The following is an 18,474-nucleotide window of genomic DNA, read 5'->3' on the forward strand; positions in this document are numbered from 1 at the left end:
GTTTTGCTTACCGACTCCACAGCCCTGATGGAGTGCGCGGCTCCATGTATTTCTATGCAGCTAAACGCTCTTTCCTTGTGCAAATGAGAATAAAGTTGATCCTTCTACAATGTGACAGCCCTTTAGATATTCGATCAGAGTGCCGGCGGCAGTGCCGAGTATGGACGTGAGAGACGCGTTCGAGTTTCTCGCAAGTGTGACCCCGGCCAACAAAGTGACTCTCCTAGTTTTACTCTCCCTACAACATATGATGGCCGCAGGTCATTAGTGCACAAATACGGAACGTGACTTTACATTGATCCTGATCGGATGCCCAAACACTGCTTGTCCAGGTCCACCTGTAACTTATGAACATCCTCCATAGACTGCACCTGACTTTACGCCTTTTAGATCTATAGAACTGAGGATATTCAGTTTGTCTTTTGTTGTAGAACTACACTTACCAGAATAACTCATCTGAAATAGTGAAAGGTGTCAGTTGTAATTCCACAGAAGACTGTTAGCTAGCTGTGATGTCGATCAGATGCGATCACCAATTTGCCTGTGAAGCGATGGATGAGCGAGAGCGGGGAAAGTATAATGTCAGGTCTTTTTAATATAAGTCACTCCAATGCCATGTGCTCCCGTGTCACCGTCTGGCGCTCACCCTGCTCCATTCATTCACAGCATGCAGAAACCTTAATAAATATTCCCCAAAACCCCCCAGAAGTTAAATAATTGTGTTTTTCCACACGTGTCCATATGGATTCATGACTCAGACATATAGTTTGTGGATAGAATTTATTATAAATCATATTGGACACTTTAGCTTATTTACACAAGAGACAAAAGGCCAGGATATCATACAGAGAAACTTTGTTTTTTCCATTCAAGTGAATTTAGCTAACTGTAATACCACATACAACCTGTGGACAGGTGAGGCGCTGTTGTGTGGGTTTTTTTGTAAATCAGCAGCTATTTTTATTCTAATCCTGAACAAACCCTGTTTTAAAGAAGAGCGTGACCGTGTCGCCCCTGTGCCAGAACCTCCCTGATTTGCCCAAATTCAGTTCTAGTTGGTCCCATCTCTGGGGCAGTTAGAACCAGACACCTGATATATAGAATATGACCCCCCGATTTCTTTCCTTCGTTCGATATAACTCAATTACCAAACCTCACAATATGATCATATGTAACAGACTTTGTAAATACTATATTAAAGGATTCTTGTCTAGCCATAGATGAAAATAAAAATAACAGCTTGTGCTTTTTAGACAAATGTTACAAACTGTGATAAATCTGTGCTTACTTAAAAACAAAAAAAAAAAAAAAAGTCAAATAGGCATTTAGGAAAAAGTTTCGGTGACTTCTGAATCCTAAAAATTCAGGTCTGCCTGCAGTCACAACTAGGGGGAGCTCACTACATAGAATTTATACAGTAATCGCTACAATATGTCTTCAATGCAGTGAGCTCCCTCTAGTGGTGACTGCAGGAGGACTGGAAATTAGCATCAGATTGAGTGAGGAGTAGCTGGGGATCTGGAGCGCTGTATATATTTATAGAAAAAAAAAAAAACACCAACATCTTACCATTCTTTCTGAAACAAAGCACCAAAGAAAGGTGTAAAAAATATTGAGCAGTCTAATGGTGATCACTGACAAAACAAATAGGTTTTATCATTCTGCTATAAAGTTTTCTGATTTTCTATTGTAAATTTCTACAAACTACAGAAAGTTAGATAATAAATCTGTAATAACTAGCACCTTCCAATATTCATTTGGACTTTTAATAGTGGCGATTACAGCATCACTTCAAAGTCAAATACTTGAGTTTCTAAAAAAGTACTAATTGTGCGCTAATTCGGTTCTGCCTCTTTCTGGAGATGTCAGACCGAGAAACAAATAGCACAGAGAAAAGAGTTTTCCAGCACAGCGGATCCGTGCGACTTGTATGATCACTCCATCTCCTTAAAGTCGCATCTTCAATTGTGGAGTTTTGGATTCCAGTAGTATAATGGGAGTGTCCCACAGGCACAGTAATACGGATAATATAAAATATATATATATATATATATAATCACTAACATGTAACAGACGTATAAACTTTAACATTGTCCCCACCATAGGGTCCGAGGCGAAAAGAAAATATCAGCTGTCATTTACAGATTTACTGCAGTTCACGCGCCAGGACGCCGTTTTCAGTGCTGGTGTCGTTATACTTGCTGGGACCACAGAAATCGTTCACATTTTTCCAGCATAGACTGGATCAGAGCTCTGCAAAGACAAATCATCCCATCACTGCGAGGAAAGCGCACAAGGTCTGTGAACATAGCAATGTCTGATAACAAGGATTAAGATCATTCAGATCGAAACGCATAGCTAATGACATGTAGCTTTCATTCAAGTTTTATTCATTACTGACTGAGGATACATTTTAATTTCTGGAAATAAATATGGAGTGTTAAAGATCTTTTGGATGCTGGACTTTGTGCAAGAATAGAACTACTATAATCAGGGCTGTGGAGTCGGTAAGCCAAACCTGCGACTCCGACTCCTCAATTTCCCTTACACAGACTCCGACTCCACGACTCCTACACATATTGCTTATATTTAAGTGAAAAATGTATTGTAGTACAATGTGAACCTCAGACATTTAATCATTTTTATGATCCAATAATCAAGATATTTAGATAGAACAGAATATATATTGGTGTACTACCTGGTTTTCATTCTTTTTGGTACAGATACGATATGGATAGACAGATATGGATAAATGGATAGATAGAGCAGATTTCTAATCTGCTTTTGCTATTGAGAACATTATCTATGAGCTCAAAAACCTTTCAGGTGATGCAGTTTTTTTAAAAAGATGATCAACTTTTGCAGCTGAAAAACGTATCCTCAAAAAACACAGGAAAAACGCTGTGTGTGAATGTAGCCTTAGATCAGGAATATAAGCCATTTATAGGACATTTCATAACTTTCCCAAACTCCTATGAATAAATATTCAGCACATCCTGCATTGAATTACTGTACCCAATTTATTATATATTTTAGGAGTCGGAGTCGGTCCATTTTATACCGACTCCAACTCCACCAAAATGAGCACCGACTCCGACTCCACGACTCCGACTCCACAGCCCTGACTATAATACTGCCCCCTATGTACAAGAATATAACTACTATAATACTGCTCCTATGTACAAGAATGTAACTACTATAATACTGCCCCTATGTACAAAAATATAACTACTATAATACCGCCCCCATGTACAAGAATATAACTACTATAATACTGCCCCCTATGTACAAGAATATAACTACTATAATACTGCTCCTATGTACAAGAATATAACTACTATAATACTGCCTCCTATGTACAAGAATGTAACTACTATAATACTGCCCCCTATGTACAAGAATATAACTACTATAATACTGCTCCTATGTACAAGAATATAACTACTATAATACTGCTCCTATGTACAAGAATATAACTACTATAATACTGCTCCTATGTACAAGAATATAACTACTATAATACTGCCTCCTATGTACAAGAATGTAACTACTATAATACTGCCCCTATGTACAAGAATGTAACTACTATAATACCGCCCCATGTACAAAAATATAACTACTATAATACCGCCCCTATGTACAAGAATATAACTACTATAATACCGCCCCTATGTACAAGAATATAACTACTATAATACTGCTCCTATATACAAGAGTATAACTACTATACTATTGCCCCTATGTACAAGAATATAACTACTATAACACTGCCCCCTATGTACTGTACATAGGGGCAGCATTATAGTAGTTATATTCTTGTACTTAGGGGGCAGTATTATAGTAGTTATATTCTTGTACATAGCAGCAGTATTATGGTAGTTATATTCTTGTACATGGGAGCAGTATTATAGTAGTTATATTCAAATACATAGGGGCAGTATTATAGTAGTTATATTCTTGTACATAGGGGCAGTATTATAGTAGTTATATTTTTGTACATAGGAGCAGTATTATAGTAGTTATATTCTTGTACATAGGAGCAGTATTATAGTAGTTATATTCTTGTTCATATGAGCAGTATTATTAGTAGTAAGATAATGTAATAGGAGACTGTACCTTTGTCTTTTCTCGGACACCTTCATAATATCACAAATCTTGGAATATCGGTCAGATGCCTCCTTCACACCCCAGTCTTGTAAATACGGCATTGCACGATCTGGGCCAATCACTTTTGCTAAGAGCAGCGCCACGTTCTCCACGCTGATGCAGTTTGTCCCGTCAGAATAATCTGCAGTTGAGGCGTCTCCATTCTCTGTCCCGTGTTGCTGGTGCTGGCTTTGTGTTAGATATACTATATATTTCCATTCATCCATAGTCTCTGGTAATAAACCTAATCACATATAATTATTATACAAAAGAAGGAAGAAAAAAAAAAAAAAAACAGAAACAGGATTTTTAGTTGCTTACCGTAAAATCTGTTTCTCGGAGCCTTCATTGGGACACAGGAACCATGGGTGTATGCTGCTGCCACTAGGAGGCTGACACTATGCAAATAAGAAAGCTAGCTCCTCCTCCGCAGTATACACCCCACCGACTGTCGCTCAATTACTCAGTTAGTGAGAAAGCAGTAGGAGAAGCAATAGAATATAAAGTAAACCAACAATTCAACTAGAACTATATTACATAGAACAAAAGTACAGAAGTTGAAAACATGGGAGGGTGCTGTGTCCCCCAATGAAGGCTCCGAGAAACAGATTTTACAGTAAGCAACTAAAAATCCTGTTTTCTCTCTCGCTTCATTGGGGGACACAGGAACCATGGGACATCCCAAAGCAGTCCCTGGGGTGGGAAACAAACTTCCATAAGGTCAGCGGACTCACTACTGCCGCCTGCAAGATCCTTCTTCCTAGGCTGGCATCCGCCAAAGCGTAGGTGTGGACCTTGTAAAATTTTACAAAGGTGTGAACAGAAGCCCTGTGGTGCACTGCCCAGGATGCGCCCACTGCTGAGTGGAGTGAGCCTTAATCCCAGAAGGGGGCACTATGTTCTTTATCCGGTAAGCCTCTAAGATAGCCGATCAGATCCAGCGCGCAATAGTCGCCTTGGAGGCCGACAGGCCTTTTCGAGTCCCATCTGGGATGACGAAAAGAGAGTCTGTCTTCCGGAAAGGCATCGGTTCTAGCCAAGTAGACCTTCGTCGCCCTGACCAGGTCCAGTCTGTTCAAGGAGCGTTCCCGGGGATGAACTGGAGCCGGGCAGAAAGAAGGTAGAACGAGGTCTTCATTCAAGTGGAAAGCAGATACCACCTTGGCAAGAAAGGACGGCGGAGGCCGTAGAACAACTTTATCTTGGTGAATCACTAAAAAAAGGAGGTTGACAAGAAAGAGCTGCCAACTCCGAGACACGTCGGATGGAATTAATGGCCACGAGAAAGGCCACTTTCCAAGAGAGAAGAGATAGAGAAACCTCCTTGAGAGGCTCAAAGGGGGAACCTTGTAGAGCCTCTAGGACTAAATTGAGATCTCAGGGATCCACTGGAGCCCGATACGGAGAACTGCATGGGCCGCCCCTCGTAAAAAGGTTTTTACCTGCGGCCAAGAGGATAGTGTCTTCTGGAAAAGAATTGAAAGCGCCGAAACTTGCCCCTTTAGAGAACTAAGGGCCAGACCCCCGTCCAGGCCTACCTGGAGGAATGCTAGAATAGAAGGGAGCGAGAAAGACATTGGCAGAACGTGATTGGACTCACACAAACGAAAATATGCCTTCCACGTTCTATAGTATATTTTGGAAGACGAAGGCTTCCTAGCCCGGATCATTGTGTGAATTACCCGATCTGAAAACCCTGACTTTTTTAGTACCGCGGTCTCAATGGCCACACCGTCAAATTGAGCGACCGAGAATTGGGGTGGTAAATCGGACCCCGAGACAGCAGATCTGGTCTGTCTGGAAGTGTCCAAGGAGCGTCCGCGAGAAGGTTGACGATGTCCGCGAACCAAGACCTTCTGGGCCAATCCGGCGCGATGAGGATAACTGGTACCCCTTCTGCCTTGATCTTCAACAGCTTGGGAAGAAGAGGAAGAGGAGGGAACAGATAGGGGAGCGCGAACTGTGACCAAGGAATGGTCAGAGCATCGGCACCCACGCGAGGGGATCGCGGGCCCTGGATACGAACTGTGTAACTTTCTTGTTCAGACGGGACGCCATCAGATCCACGTCTGGAGTACCCCAACGAAGGCAAATCTGTTGGAAGACTTCCTGATGCAGGGACCATACCCCTGCCGCGAGGCCTTTTGCGGCTGAGAAAATCGACTGCCTCATTTTCCACACCCGGAATGTGTACGGCGGATATCGCTGGGACTGACATTTCTGCCCAATGAAGTATCTCCAAGTCCCTCCCTGGTGGTTGATATATGCCACCGCTGTGGCATTGTCCGTCTGAATCCGGATAGGCAGACCTTAGAGCAGCTTGTCCCAATAAATCAGGGACAGGAAGATAGCCCATATCTCTAGGACGTTGATCAGAAGAGTCGCTTCCTGCCTTGACCAACGGCCCTTTACTGTGAGATGGCGAAACACTGCGCCCCAGCCCAGAAGACTGGCAAGTGGTGACAACAGACGCCAATGTACCGGAAAGAACGATCGGCCCTGGGCGATAAGAAGAGAAGTTAGCCACCAATTGAGGGACAGCTTGACCTGAAATGAGAGTCGAATTGGAAGATCCAGTGAGGAGACAGACTTGTTCCACTGTGACAGAATGGCCCGCTGAAGCGGTCTTGAGTGGAATTGGGCGAAGGGAATCGCCTCCAACGTTGCAACCATCCTCCCTAGAACTCTCATGGCTGATCGGAGGGAAATGAGTTGGGGGCCCTGAAGCAAACGAACATCCCGCGAAGAGTTACTCTCTTGTCGTCGGGAAGGAAGACCTTTGCCTGACGAGTGTCGAAAAGTATGCCTAGAAACACAAGGCGTTGTGTTGGAACAAGGCAGGACTTTTTTATGTTGATGATCCACCCGAATCGAGCAAGAGTGTCACAGACAATGGTCAGACTTTCGAGAGCCTGGGGCAAGGATGGAGCTTTGATGAGGATGTCGTCGAGGTACGGGAAGAGCACGAGACCTCGGATCCTCAAAATGGCCATCAAGGCGGCCATGATTTTTGTAAAAACCCTGGGGGCGGTGGCGAGCCCGAACGGCAGGGCGACAAACTGAAAGTGATCCTGTTGTATTGCAAAACGCAGGAATTTTTGATGACCCAGGAAGATTGGGACATGTAGATAGGAGTCTTGAATGTCTATGGAGCACAGAAATTCTTGTGCCTCCATGGAAGCGATTACTGAAAGAAGGGACGCCATCCTGAAATGTCGCAGACGGACCATTTTGTTCGGTAGTTTTAAGTCCAGAATGGGCCGAACCGTGCCTCCTTTTTTCGGCACTATAAACAGGTGCGAATAGAAACCTGTGAATCGCTCTTTTCCTGGTACTGGAACAATCACTCCCAACTTGAGAAGAGAGTCGATGGCTGTAAAGAAACCCAGAACCAAGGCGGGGTCTTTCGGGGGTCGGGATTCTAAGAATCGATCCCGAGGACGAGAAACAAATTCTATTTTGTATCCTGAAGATACAACTTCCCTGACCCAAGCGTCTTCCACCGAGGTAAGCCATACATCCCTGAAGGCAAGAAGACGGCCGCCCACCTGGGAGTATGCTCCTGTGTTCTGATTCGAGTCATGCGGAGGAAGATCTTCCAGGTCTAGGTGTGGTAGATCTACCCTGGGAAGAATGAGATCGCCAGGAAGGAGTGGGCCAAAAGGAGACTCTTTTCCTATCTTGGCGCGGTTGAGGCCTCTGCTGGTGGGAAGACGTATCTGCTGTCGTGAAGCGACGAAAAGGCCGAAACTGACGTTTCGTCGGAAGTCGACGAGATTTTGACTGGGGAAGAAGGGAGCTTGTGCCCCCAGTGGCATCCTTAATGATCTGGTCCAGCATATCGCCAAAAAGATGCGATCCCTGAAACGGTAAACTGGTGAGGGACTTTTTTGACGATAAGTCCGCTTGCCAAGCCTTAAGCCAAACTGTGCGCCTAATAGCCACCAAGTTGCTTGATGCCTGAGTAGCGCAGTACGCGGCATCCAGGGAGGCCGAGACCAAATATTCGCCTGCATGCGAAATTTGGTCGGCGAGATCCGCCAGCTGCTCTGGCTGGTCTCCAGCCAAAATGCCTTGGCGGAGGTCCTTAGCCAATTTCGCTATGGCCTTAGAAGCCCAAATATAAGCGAAGGCCGGGCTTAGAACAGAAGACGCCGCTTCGAAGGCTGACTTAGCAAAAGATTCTATGACTCTGTCATTAGTGTCTGCTAGAGATGCTCCTCCACAAATCGGGAGGACCGTGCTGTTAGATAGTCTTGAAACCGGAGGGTCCACGGTCGGTGAAGCTGACCAGTCTGCAATGAGTTCCGGCGAGAAAGGAAACGCCTCTTTGAAAACGCATCTTCCTCTTTGAAAACGCCTGGTCGGATTTTCTCTCTCTGGAAAGAATTTTCTGGAACTCCGAATGATGAGCAAAGACCTTGGAAGGTGGTTTCGACTGTCTGAAAGAAATCTCCTGGTCCGCAGGAGAATCTTTGATATTGAAGGACTGGTTAATTGCTGCAATGAGGCTCTGAACTATATCCCTCATATCAGCGATTTGGTCCGAGTCCAGCTCCAAAACATCCTCGGAGGGTCCATCCAAGAAAGTCTCGCCTGGCTCAGGGGAGGAAGATCTTGATAAAGGAGGCTGTTTGGACGGACTATGGGGCGATGCGGAACGGGAAGAGGAACGGGACCAGTGCTCCCGTCTGGCTCTTTTGCGGCTAATATTAACAGGCTCGACCGGAGCATCCTGTGACCTGCTGGGTCCTGCAGAAGCCTGTAGTGGCAACTTATCCAGTACGGACACCAAGGTCTGGGACACCTTGGTGAGCTCCGCCACAGATTGAGACAGAGAGGAAACCCACCCTGGAATAGGGGCCTCAACGTCACTCGGGACAACCGGGGGCTCCTGGGCGGTGGGTTCAGTGGGCTTGCTGCAGTCCTGACAGAGGGGAGAGGACTGACCTGATGGAAACTTGCGTTTGCAAGAAGAACATGCAAAATGAATGACTACCACAGAAGAAGAAGAAGCAGAGTGAATTGGTTTAGAATTATGAGCTAACCCACTAACAGTGCCAGACGGTTAGGGGACGGAGAGCTGAGGAGGGTGTCAGTCTGCAGCGCAGAGCTACTCACGGAACCTGTGTACACAGCACACTGAAGCAGAGACGAGCAGTTCACAGGCTGAAGAAAAACTGAGGTAAAAACGCGCTCCTGAATGCTGTGGGCGGGAATCCGCTCACCAGAGAGGGGGCGGAGCTAACCGCTCTGTTAGGAGCATAAGAAAACTCCACTCCCTCCTATACTGGGAGGAGTGGGCGGGCCCCTGCGACGCCTCTAACCCTCAGAGAAGCGGTGGGCGGCGCCAGAGGGGCGGGACTGTTCCTCAGAAGAAAAAGCCCGCCTGAAAATGGGGGCGTGGCCTCGCCTCAAAACGAGGCCCAAACTGAAGCTGGGGCCTGGATTAAAAACGGCGGCCGCCGGAGAGCGCGGGGGTCTAAAGAGAACCGCAGTTTTGCGGCGATGGCTGAGAACGCTAAATACAGGTAATGCCGCTTAAGGAAGCTTGCCCGTTCCCCACCGCCCAGGGGAATTACTATCATGGGAAGGAGAGAGGGGTTCAGCCTGCTGATACTTACCTCCTGCAGTCCTGACTTACCCATTTCCAGTTGCAGACCGTGTCTCCATCCACCGACAGGCTCTGGTAGGCGAGTGGGTGAGAGACAGAAGGCGAACACACATGCATGTTCCTGGCCGGTAGACATATGAGGATACAGGGTGGCAGTACACGCCGTACTCAGTCTCTTTGTGGGAGTACAGATGTGACTATTCACTCTGCATCCCACCGGAACCTGTAAAGAAACGACGCACACTGAGGTAGATATGGGTCTAATGAAAGACCCGTGCCCACCTCCTACTGACACTAAGCTAAACTGAGTAATTGAGCGCCAGTCGGTGGGGTATATACTGCGGAGGAGGAGCTAACTTTCTTATTTGCATAGTGGCAGCAGCATACACCCATGGTTCCTATCTCCCCCAATGAAGCGATAGAGAAACACATACAACCAGATTCCCTTTCCCTCCACCATATATTATGCTGCTGGGAAAACAGATCAACACACTGCAGATAGCCTGAAGGATGAATGGTCAGCTATTGATTTACTAACCATTTTTCTCATCGATTAGTTGCAGGTCATCAAGATGGACGATGGTGGTCAGGGCTTCAAGTCTTTTCTCCAGCTGCAAACAAAGTGTGATGAAACCCGGCCAATAGCTAAAAGGCAAAGGTGCGAAGGGACATTTAGAAACGCGGCCGCCTTCATATATACTAAGAGACAGGTCGTCACCTTCTTACCCAAATGTTTTACAAATCTCCAACATTTTCTCTTTGGTTGCAAAGTCTGACGGCAGCTTGATCAGAAGTGACATGAGCTGCCCGTACCCCCACGTGTACAGATGTGACCGCGGCCTGGAAGGAAGGATCACAAGGTAGATAAATGCACATTGAAAAGTACAGGTACCATGCAAGACAGAATCAAGAAGCACCAGGACAGAGGTATTGCTGCTTGGCACGGAAATGTCAAATCAGTGCATATGGCATCAGGCAAGAACAAGGAGCCATCCCAAACACCAGCCAGGTATTTGGAGCAGGTAGGTGCCAGGAAGGGGTGATGTCCACCTGGCATCATGTAGAAAGGCCAGACAGGAGCAAGGAATAAAAAAAAGGCAATATGGATTGTAAGGAACACAAGACCATAACTGCTCACCTTGGGTTTCCATTGGGGTGCACGGTGTTGCTGGGGTGAGGGGCATCATGGCAAATGGCCAGAAGAAGCCAGTCCAGCTTTAGAGACTCAGGATGAGCAAGGGACTGTAGTAGAGATAATCTACAACACCAGATTATAGCGCATGATAATAATGTCACTACAATACAGCAAAAAGTAACTTCTTCAAAACGGGCTTGGAAAATTAAAATGCAGCCACATGATTGGTGGTAAAATTGCTGGGTGTCCCAGTTCTGAAATGCCCCATCAGAATAAAGCTGTGGCCACGCATGAGCACCTTGGCCTCCGCTCCGATCATTCTCTACCGGACTGCCAGAGATAAGAGTTAGGCACTTGGTTATCCATGGCCGTCACGTAGACAATGAATGGAGTGGTTGAACACATGTGCAGCGACTTCCTCATTTCCGAGTCGAGTTCTCTGAAGATATTTCCGTTTTTCCTTCTTCCAACTCCTAATTATTTAGCTTTGTACCTCTGCTCCTCGGGTTTAGACTTCATGAGATTGTCCAGATAAGCTAGAAAATGTCCCGGATGGTCCTTGCAGATCCGTACAACATCCGCGGGTAAGACTGATGGGTAAAACATGACGAGAGCCCTCGCTGCCGCTTCGCCAAACTTGTCATAAATCCTGAAAGAAGCAAAAAAAATTTCAAAATCCAGGATCACAAATGTGTCTATACTGATTATATGTACAGGAGTAAAGCATCTAAGGTGGCACTGCATAATCTGCAAATATTAGGAGATACCTGGAGACATGCGCCAGCAGTAGAGGGCTATCCCAAGGCTCCAGATTGGTCAACGCTTGGATCGCTCTCACCAAGTCACCATTTCTGATGGCCTGGACCTCTGGTGCTGAACTTGAGAGCTCTGAAAACAGAGAACGCAAGTAGTCAGGGTTTATAGGAACCCTTCATCGTGGGTGGTATGGAGAGGCAGCGCACTGTACAGCAGGTAGAACATTGGGCCATCAGTTAATCTGCGTAGCATGTAGTTCAGTGAGGCTATAGTAAAAAGACCCAGACTCCCAAACCAAAAAGTAAACTTTGCACTGATGATCTTTCTGGACTTCAATAAGACTTTAACATTGCAGACACAGGGCCTTCAAGCCCCCCAGAGACCCATCGGCACGCCCAAAAACACATTGTGCAGCGGGCCGATGGCCATCAGAACAGATGGGCACCATATTAAAGCCTTTTACGTGCTGCAATCATGGCAGAGACATCAGTTTCCGTCAGGTGCCAGCTGTGTAATACAGCGAGCATCCATGGTGTAAGGAGAGAGTGCAGGTCCTGAGCCAGGCAGAACGCATGTTGCTGTAGTACAGGTTTGGCGGATGCCACTGATTGGCTATTAGATCCATGAGGGATCAACGTTTAGCACCAGAGTTCGTCTGGTTGAAGGGTCAGCAGCGTCTTGTTCAGTCTACCTGTACAGCGCCATACCTCTGGCAATGGCTGCATCTGGTACTACAATCCAGTACTTGTATATCTCATAGGCACTGAGCCAACAGTCTAAGGATCGGCCGTCTGTTTAACAGCTCCAGAAAACGACTATTAATGCAATTTCTCACCCCAGTTTAGATCCATTACCTTTTAGCCCCTCTATGTAGGTGCTCCAGACCTCCGGGACGTCTCCATAATTTAGGACGATGCAACGTTTTAACCTTTTAAGGTCGAGAAGGAATAAGTACTTGTGTATGAAGTGAGTAGCGCAGGCGTCCGGACCTGAAGGAGCCGCACTACTAAACACTCTGAACTCAAGGCATATCATGGCGAGCTGAGACACGTCCTGGTGTAAGGGCTCTTCTAGAAGAAAAGGAGCTTCAACCTGGAAGCCCAGACGCTCCCCTGACGGAAGACGGGCCATTGTCTTCTCCTCCAACTTCTGTGGTTCATCTGTGGGGTCCATGTGGAGGCTGCTTACTTCTCCAGAAGACTGTAGGGTGCCCAGAGAAGACTCAGTGGGGCTCCGGTTGGGTTGATCTTGGGGCCAAAGAGCTTTATCAAGGTACCCAAGCCAAATGCTTAAGATCTTCCTCATGACTTCCACATCAAACAAGACCTGAGGCTCTTGGATTTGGTGTCTATGAAATAAAGCAGAAATAAGATCTGGAAAATCCTCAAGGATTGTGGTGATCAAGTTCATTAGACCAGAGTTCTCCAACTCCAGTCCTCAAGGCCCACCAACAGATCTTGTTTTCAGGATTTCCTTAGTATTGCACAGGTGCAGCAATTATCACCTGAGCAATACTAAGGAAATCCTGAAAACACGACCTGTTGGTGGGCCTTGAGGACTGGAGTTGGAGAACCCTACGTTAGACAATAGTTGTCACTGGGAGCCAAGTTTGTCTAGAATAGTGAGTGCAGCTCTGGAGTATAATACAGGATGTGACTCAGGATCAGTAATGTAATGTATGTACACAGTGACTGCACCAGCTGAATAGTGAGTGCAGCTCTGGAGTATAATACAGGATGTGACTCAGGATCAGTAATGTAATGTATGTACACAGTGACTGCACCAGCAGAATAGTGAGTGCAGCTCTGGAGTATAATACAGGATGTAACTCAGGATCAGTAATGTAATGTATGTACACAGTGACTGCACCAGCAGAATAGTGAGTGCAGCTCTGGGGTATAATACAGGATGCAACTCAGGATCAGTAATGTAATGTATGTACACAGTGACTGCACCAGCAGAATAGTGAGTGCAGCTCTGGGGTATAATACAGGATGTAACTCAGGATCAGTAATGTAATGTATGTACACAGTGACTGCACCAGCAGAATAGTGAGTGCAGCTCTGGGGTATAATACAGGATGTAACTCAGGATCAGTAATGTAATGTATGTACACAGTGACTCCACCAGCAGAATAGTGAGTGCAGCTCTGGAGTATAATACAGGATGCAACTCAGGATCAGTAATGTAATGTATGTACACAGTGACTGCACCAGCAGAATAGTGAGTGCAGCTCTGGGGTATAATACAGGATGTAACTCAGGATCAGTAATGTAATGTATGTACACAGTGACTCCACCAGCAGAATAGTGAGTGCAGCTCTGGAGTATAATACAGGATGCAACTCAGGATCAGTAATGTAATGTATGTACACAGTGACTGCACTAGCAGAATAGTGAGTGCAGCTCTGGAGTGTACTACAAAAATCAGTGCGTGATACGTAATTTGTGTACAGTGACTCAATTTTTATAGAAAAATATTAAAAATTGAGAGTCCTCAGTGGTTGATACCTTTTAATGACTAACTGGAAGGATGGTAACACATTGCAAGCTTTCGAGACTACTCAGGTCTCTTCATCAGGCTAGACTAATACAAAATCTGAAGAATCACATATTTCTGCACAATGCCTGATGAAGAGACCTGAGTAGTCTGGAAAGCTTGTAATTTGTTACCATCTTTTCAGTTAGCCATTAAAAGGTATCAACCACTGAGGACTCTCAATTTTTAATATTTTTCTATCTACTGGCTAACACGGTACAAAGATATACATCCTTCCATTTTTATATGGATTCATTCAATATGGAAACTGTAATATGGAGAAAGGCCTCAAAATACAACAGATCTTGTATAATAATGCCCGTTTGCTACCGCAGCTATAAGCGCTCACATTCATTACTTACAGGGTCTCAGTAGTTGCAGATTTCAGCTCATCTACTAGAATTTCTTCTACCAAAGGCTCAGGAGGCTGCACGTGATCCAATCTGTAATGAAAGTGTGAAAGGTTAGCAAAAAATAAATGGACGTGAATAGAGACAAATTAATAAATTCACAGGACCCTGTTCCAGCGGCCAAATCAGTAGCCCGTGGCTTCCGGTCAGGAGCCGCTTCCTACCAACCAACAGCAATGACCAGTTAATCCAAAGAGGACACAGGAATGGTGGCAGGTAGGAGATGCTTCACAGGGCTCCGGACAACTCATGGGGTTTGGGACCAAAGTCTGGTGAATTTATTCGCTCATCTCAGGTCTTTATGACAGACATTGAATGAACTTCATGGACCAAGAGAGTTCCACCTAGTGGCAGAATTTGGCAAGTCCATCCTAAGAACTCATCACCCCCAAAAATCAGCGAAAACATCATCATAAAATGCTACGATCCCTTCCTCCAGCTACAATCCACTCTCCCTATTCAGTGATAATGGACTCACTCAGTCCTCTCCTCCTCTGGCTGGGACAGCCCATTACCAGACCCCTCCAGGGGTCGCTCGTCTGTCGGCTCCTGCTTCCTCCTTATTTCAGGACTCATATGGAGGGTCCCAATTTTCTCTGTGGTTTTTCGGACAAAACTGGAAACACTGGGACAAAAAAACAATGCAGGGAGGGGGCTTCAGTCATAGGGAAAACTCAGAGCGCACATTATTTACTTTAACATAGAAGTAAAATCCTTACGGGAAACATCTGCACAATTGGGAATTATAATGAATGACCAAGACAACCCCTCCTGCCTATATTCTGGCCATGTATGGTCACCACCCACACCTCAAATAAGCATCATTGATAGGGATGGTGACAGAAAGTATTGTCATCATGAGACCAAAAACAAAAAAAAAAAAAAAAAAAAAAGATTAAAGTGGAATTTTATGTCTAGAATATCAAGCTATTATGATTTTGCACTGAAGCTCCATTACATTAAATAGGCCCCCCAAATATTTAGTATAGCGGAGAAACTACATTCCTACAGTCATACATAGTGACACCCAGTGGTACTTATTTCAGTTTTATTATTTTTTTTTTAATATTTTTTACACATTTGGGACCAGATTTGATATTGTGCGTGAACTGTCAATGTGAAGAGGTTAACCCTTGCTTTACCTTTCCTTCACCGCTTGAAGAGACACACGGGGTGAGGTGGAGCGGAAGGGTAATGAGATGTTAAATGGTAGGTGGGACTCGGTCCGATCGCTGTCCGCATTCACTGAGGCGTGAGAAACGGTGTCTGATGAGCAGAACGTGCATGGCAAAACAAATCAAATAAAATAAAATGTGAGTGAAAAATCAAAAACGGATATGCCCAAGATCTGATGACTGCAGCACTCACTAATCAGGGGCAAAGCCGAAAGCACGACAGACATTATTGTGTTTTCAGACGATACTTAGCTCAGATCACATATTATACTCCGGTCACATCCAGAGCTGAATTCAAAGTTCTGCTGATTGTTAATGGAAACAGGAGGATATATTCTCAATCACTGCGCTAGTTACCGAGCTCGGCCTGTTCTTCATCCGGCTGTGCAGAAAGCTCCCGCAGCCGCTCGTCCTCCGACATGGTCTGACTGTGCAGAGATCCAGAGTCTTCATCGGACTGACTGTTCCTGCGACTGATCACCCGATAGATTCCACAGTCCAACACGTTAAAACTTTCCTGTGAAGCAAAAATCCCGACATAAGATCGCCTCGAACGACCTGTCACAACAGAGCACCCATGCAACCATCGAATACTGAAAAAAATGGCGGAACGCTGCTGCTTACATGAGACGAGATGCTGCTCCTTCTGCTGCTGCAGGCAGAGTCCATGGGCTCCGCTCTGGACAGGACGTCCTCCATCTGAGCGATCAGGTCTTGCTGGATCACCAGATCGAGCTGAGCCTTTAAGTGTTCCATTTTCTCAATGGATAACACCTTCCGTGCCTAGAGGACAAAACATGGCAGCGGGTTATCCCCCATATACAGACCCCAGTGGACGAGGGGAGGACGCCTCACTCACTCTGCTGGTAATGACGGAACTCTGGAATATATGGCAGACTCTGGCCGCCGCACCCCAAAGGTTCCTCTTCATCAGTCGCTCCACACATCGGTCCACGGGGAGCAGGGAGAGGTGCGAGATCTTCCCGTCTACGTGGAGGCAGAACAGTTCGTTCTTGTACACAGCTACGTCCTGGATACCTGCAGAGGGAGGCGCATGGTTGCAATTTTTTTTTTTTTTTTTTTTAAATGTAGCTATAAGGCCGTCCCCCAGCACTGGTCAATAGCTATATAGGGGAGTGTAGATCACAGTGACACAGCAGACTACGGGTCCCGAAATCAAGGGCATTCGATAGGACAAAAATTAATTTGGGGATTTTTATCTGATGCAGACATTTTTCACATTGGTCTGGTAAATGTTTGAGGGATTGGTCTATTCATAAGTTTGGGATGGGGCCCAAGACTTTCTCAAAAAGAAAAAAAAAAAAAAAACACACAGAAATCTTAAGTGTCCGCTTCAGCGACTTGCCTTTCAGTTGACTCCACAGCAAAACCTGAACGTTCTGAGGGATAAACACAAAAATCCCCCCCTCCGTCCACGTCACAACACCATGATCACTGCAATAAAGGAAAGGACATTCCTTCAGATCCATTATAATCCGCTCTGGAGGAAAGAAGGAAACGTTCATTTCACTTCTTACCCAACAAGCAAGAGCTTGGCAAAAGCTAAAGACTGAGGAGGACCAGGGGAGGCATCATACTGGGGGTCCGACCTGCAGACAACAGCACAAAGCAATTCTTATGGTTAACAGAAAGGGAGAAGTCACCATGTACATACATAATTCTGTATTATACCCCAGAGCTGCACTCACTATTCTGCTGGTGCAGTCACTGTGTACATACATTACTGATCCTGAGTTACATCCTGTATTATACTCCAGAGCGGCACTCACTATTCTGCTGGTGCAGTCACTGTGTACATACATTACATTACAGATCCTGAATTACATCCTGTATTATACTCCAGAGCTGCACTCACTATTCTGCTGGTGCAGTCACTGTGTACTTACATTACTGATCCTGTACTGATCCGGAGTTACATCCTGTATTATACCCCAGAGCTGCACTCACTATTCTGCTGGTGAAGTCACTGTGTACATACATTAGATTATTGATCCTGAGTTACATCTTGTATTATACTCCAGAGCTGCACTCACTATTCTGCTGGTGCAGTCACTGTGTACATACATTACTAATCCTGAGTTACATCCTGTATTATACTCCAGAGCTGCACTCACTATTCTGCTGGTGAAGTCACTGTGTACATACATTACATTACTGATCCTGAGTTACATCCTGTATTATACTCCAGAGCTGCACTCACTATTCTGCTGGTGCACTCACTGTGTACATACATTACTGATCCTGAGTTACATCCTGTATTATACCCCAGAGCTGCACTCACTATTCTGCTGGTGCAGTCACTGTGTACATACATTACATTACTGATCCTGAGTTACATCCTGTATTATACCCCAGAGCTGCACTCACTATTCTGCTGGTGCAATCACTGTGTACATACATTACATTACTGATCCTGAGTTACATCCTGTATTATACTCCAGAGCTGCACTCACTATTCTGATGGTGCAGTCACTGTGTACATACATTACATTACTGATCCTGAGTTACATCCTGTATTATACCCCAGAGCTGCACTCACTATTCTGCTGGTGCAGTCACTGTGTACATACATTACATTACTGATCCTGAGTTACATCCTGTATTATACTCCAGAGCTGCACTCACTATTCTGCTGGTGCAGTCACTGTGTACATACATTACATTACTGATCCCGAGTTA

The 18,474-nt window shown here is 45.4% G+C and overlaps 1 protein-coding gene across 4 annotated transcripts in view; it reads right to left on the reverse strand.

Annotated features, from left to right (window-relative positions):
• Positions 1 to 763: 763 nt before the first annotated feature.
• HPS5 (HPS5 biogenesis of lysosomal organelles complex 2 subunit 2) overlaps positions 764 to 18,474 on the reverse strand; it is a 42,133-nt gene continuing 24,422 nt past the window's right edge. For 3 of the 4 annotated variants that reach the window (XM_073564088.1, XM_073564089.1, XM_073564090.1), the window contains exons 8-23: positions 17,313 to 17,384; positions 17,141 to 17,229; positions 16,634 to 16,812; positions 16,399 to 16,557; positions 16,132 to 16,291; positions 15,742 to 15,865; positions 15,078 to 15,224; positions 14,552 to 14,632; positions 12,506 to 12,999; positions 11,663 to 11,783; positions 11,389 to 11,544; positions 10,899 to 11,018; positions 10,487 to 10,600; positions 10,299 to 10,405; positions 4,117 to 4,390; positions 764 to 2,253 (exon numbers count right to left, since the gene is read on the reverse strand). In XM_073564088.1, the coding sequence (XP_073420189.1) occupies positions 2,193 to 2,253; positions 4,117 to 4,390; positions 10,299 to 10,405; positions 10,487 to 10,600; positions 10,899 to 11,018; positions 11,389 to 11,544; positions 11,663 to 11,783; positions 12,506 to 12,999; positions 14,552 to 14,632; positions 15,078 to 15,224; positions 15,742 to 15,865; positions 16,132 to 16,291; positions 16,399 to 16,557; positions 16,634 to 16,812; positions 17,141 to 17,229; positions 17,313 to 17,384 (2,458 nt within the window). In that variant the 3' untranslated portion in view covers positions 764 to 2,192. The remainder of the gene's footprint in view (positions 2,254 to 4,116; positions 4,391 to 10,298; positions 10,406 to 10,486; positions 10,601 to 10,898; positions 11,019 to 11,388; positions 11,545 to 11,662; positions 11,784 to 12,505; positions 13,000 to 14,551; positions 14,633 to 15,077; positions 15,225 to 15,741; positions 15,866 to 16,131; positions 16,292 to 16,398; positions 16,558 to 16,633; positions 16,813 to 17,140; positions 17,230 to 17,312; positions 17,385 to 18,474) is intronic. The other variant, XM_073564091.1, reaches the window with a different exon arrangement.

This window comes from Dendrobates tinctorius, unplaced genomic scaffold, assembly GCF_039654945.1.
Source record: "Dendrobates tinctorius isolate UK_male_01 unplaced genomic scaffold, ASM3965494v1 ptg000427l, whole genome shotgun sequence".
NCBI classification, from domain to species: Eukaryota; Metazoa; Chordata; class Amphibia; order Anura; family Dendrobatidae; genus Dendrobates; species Dendrobates tinctorius.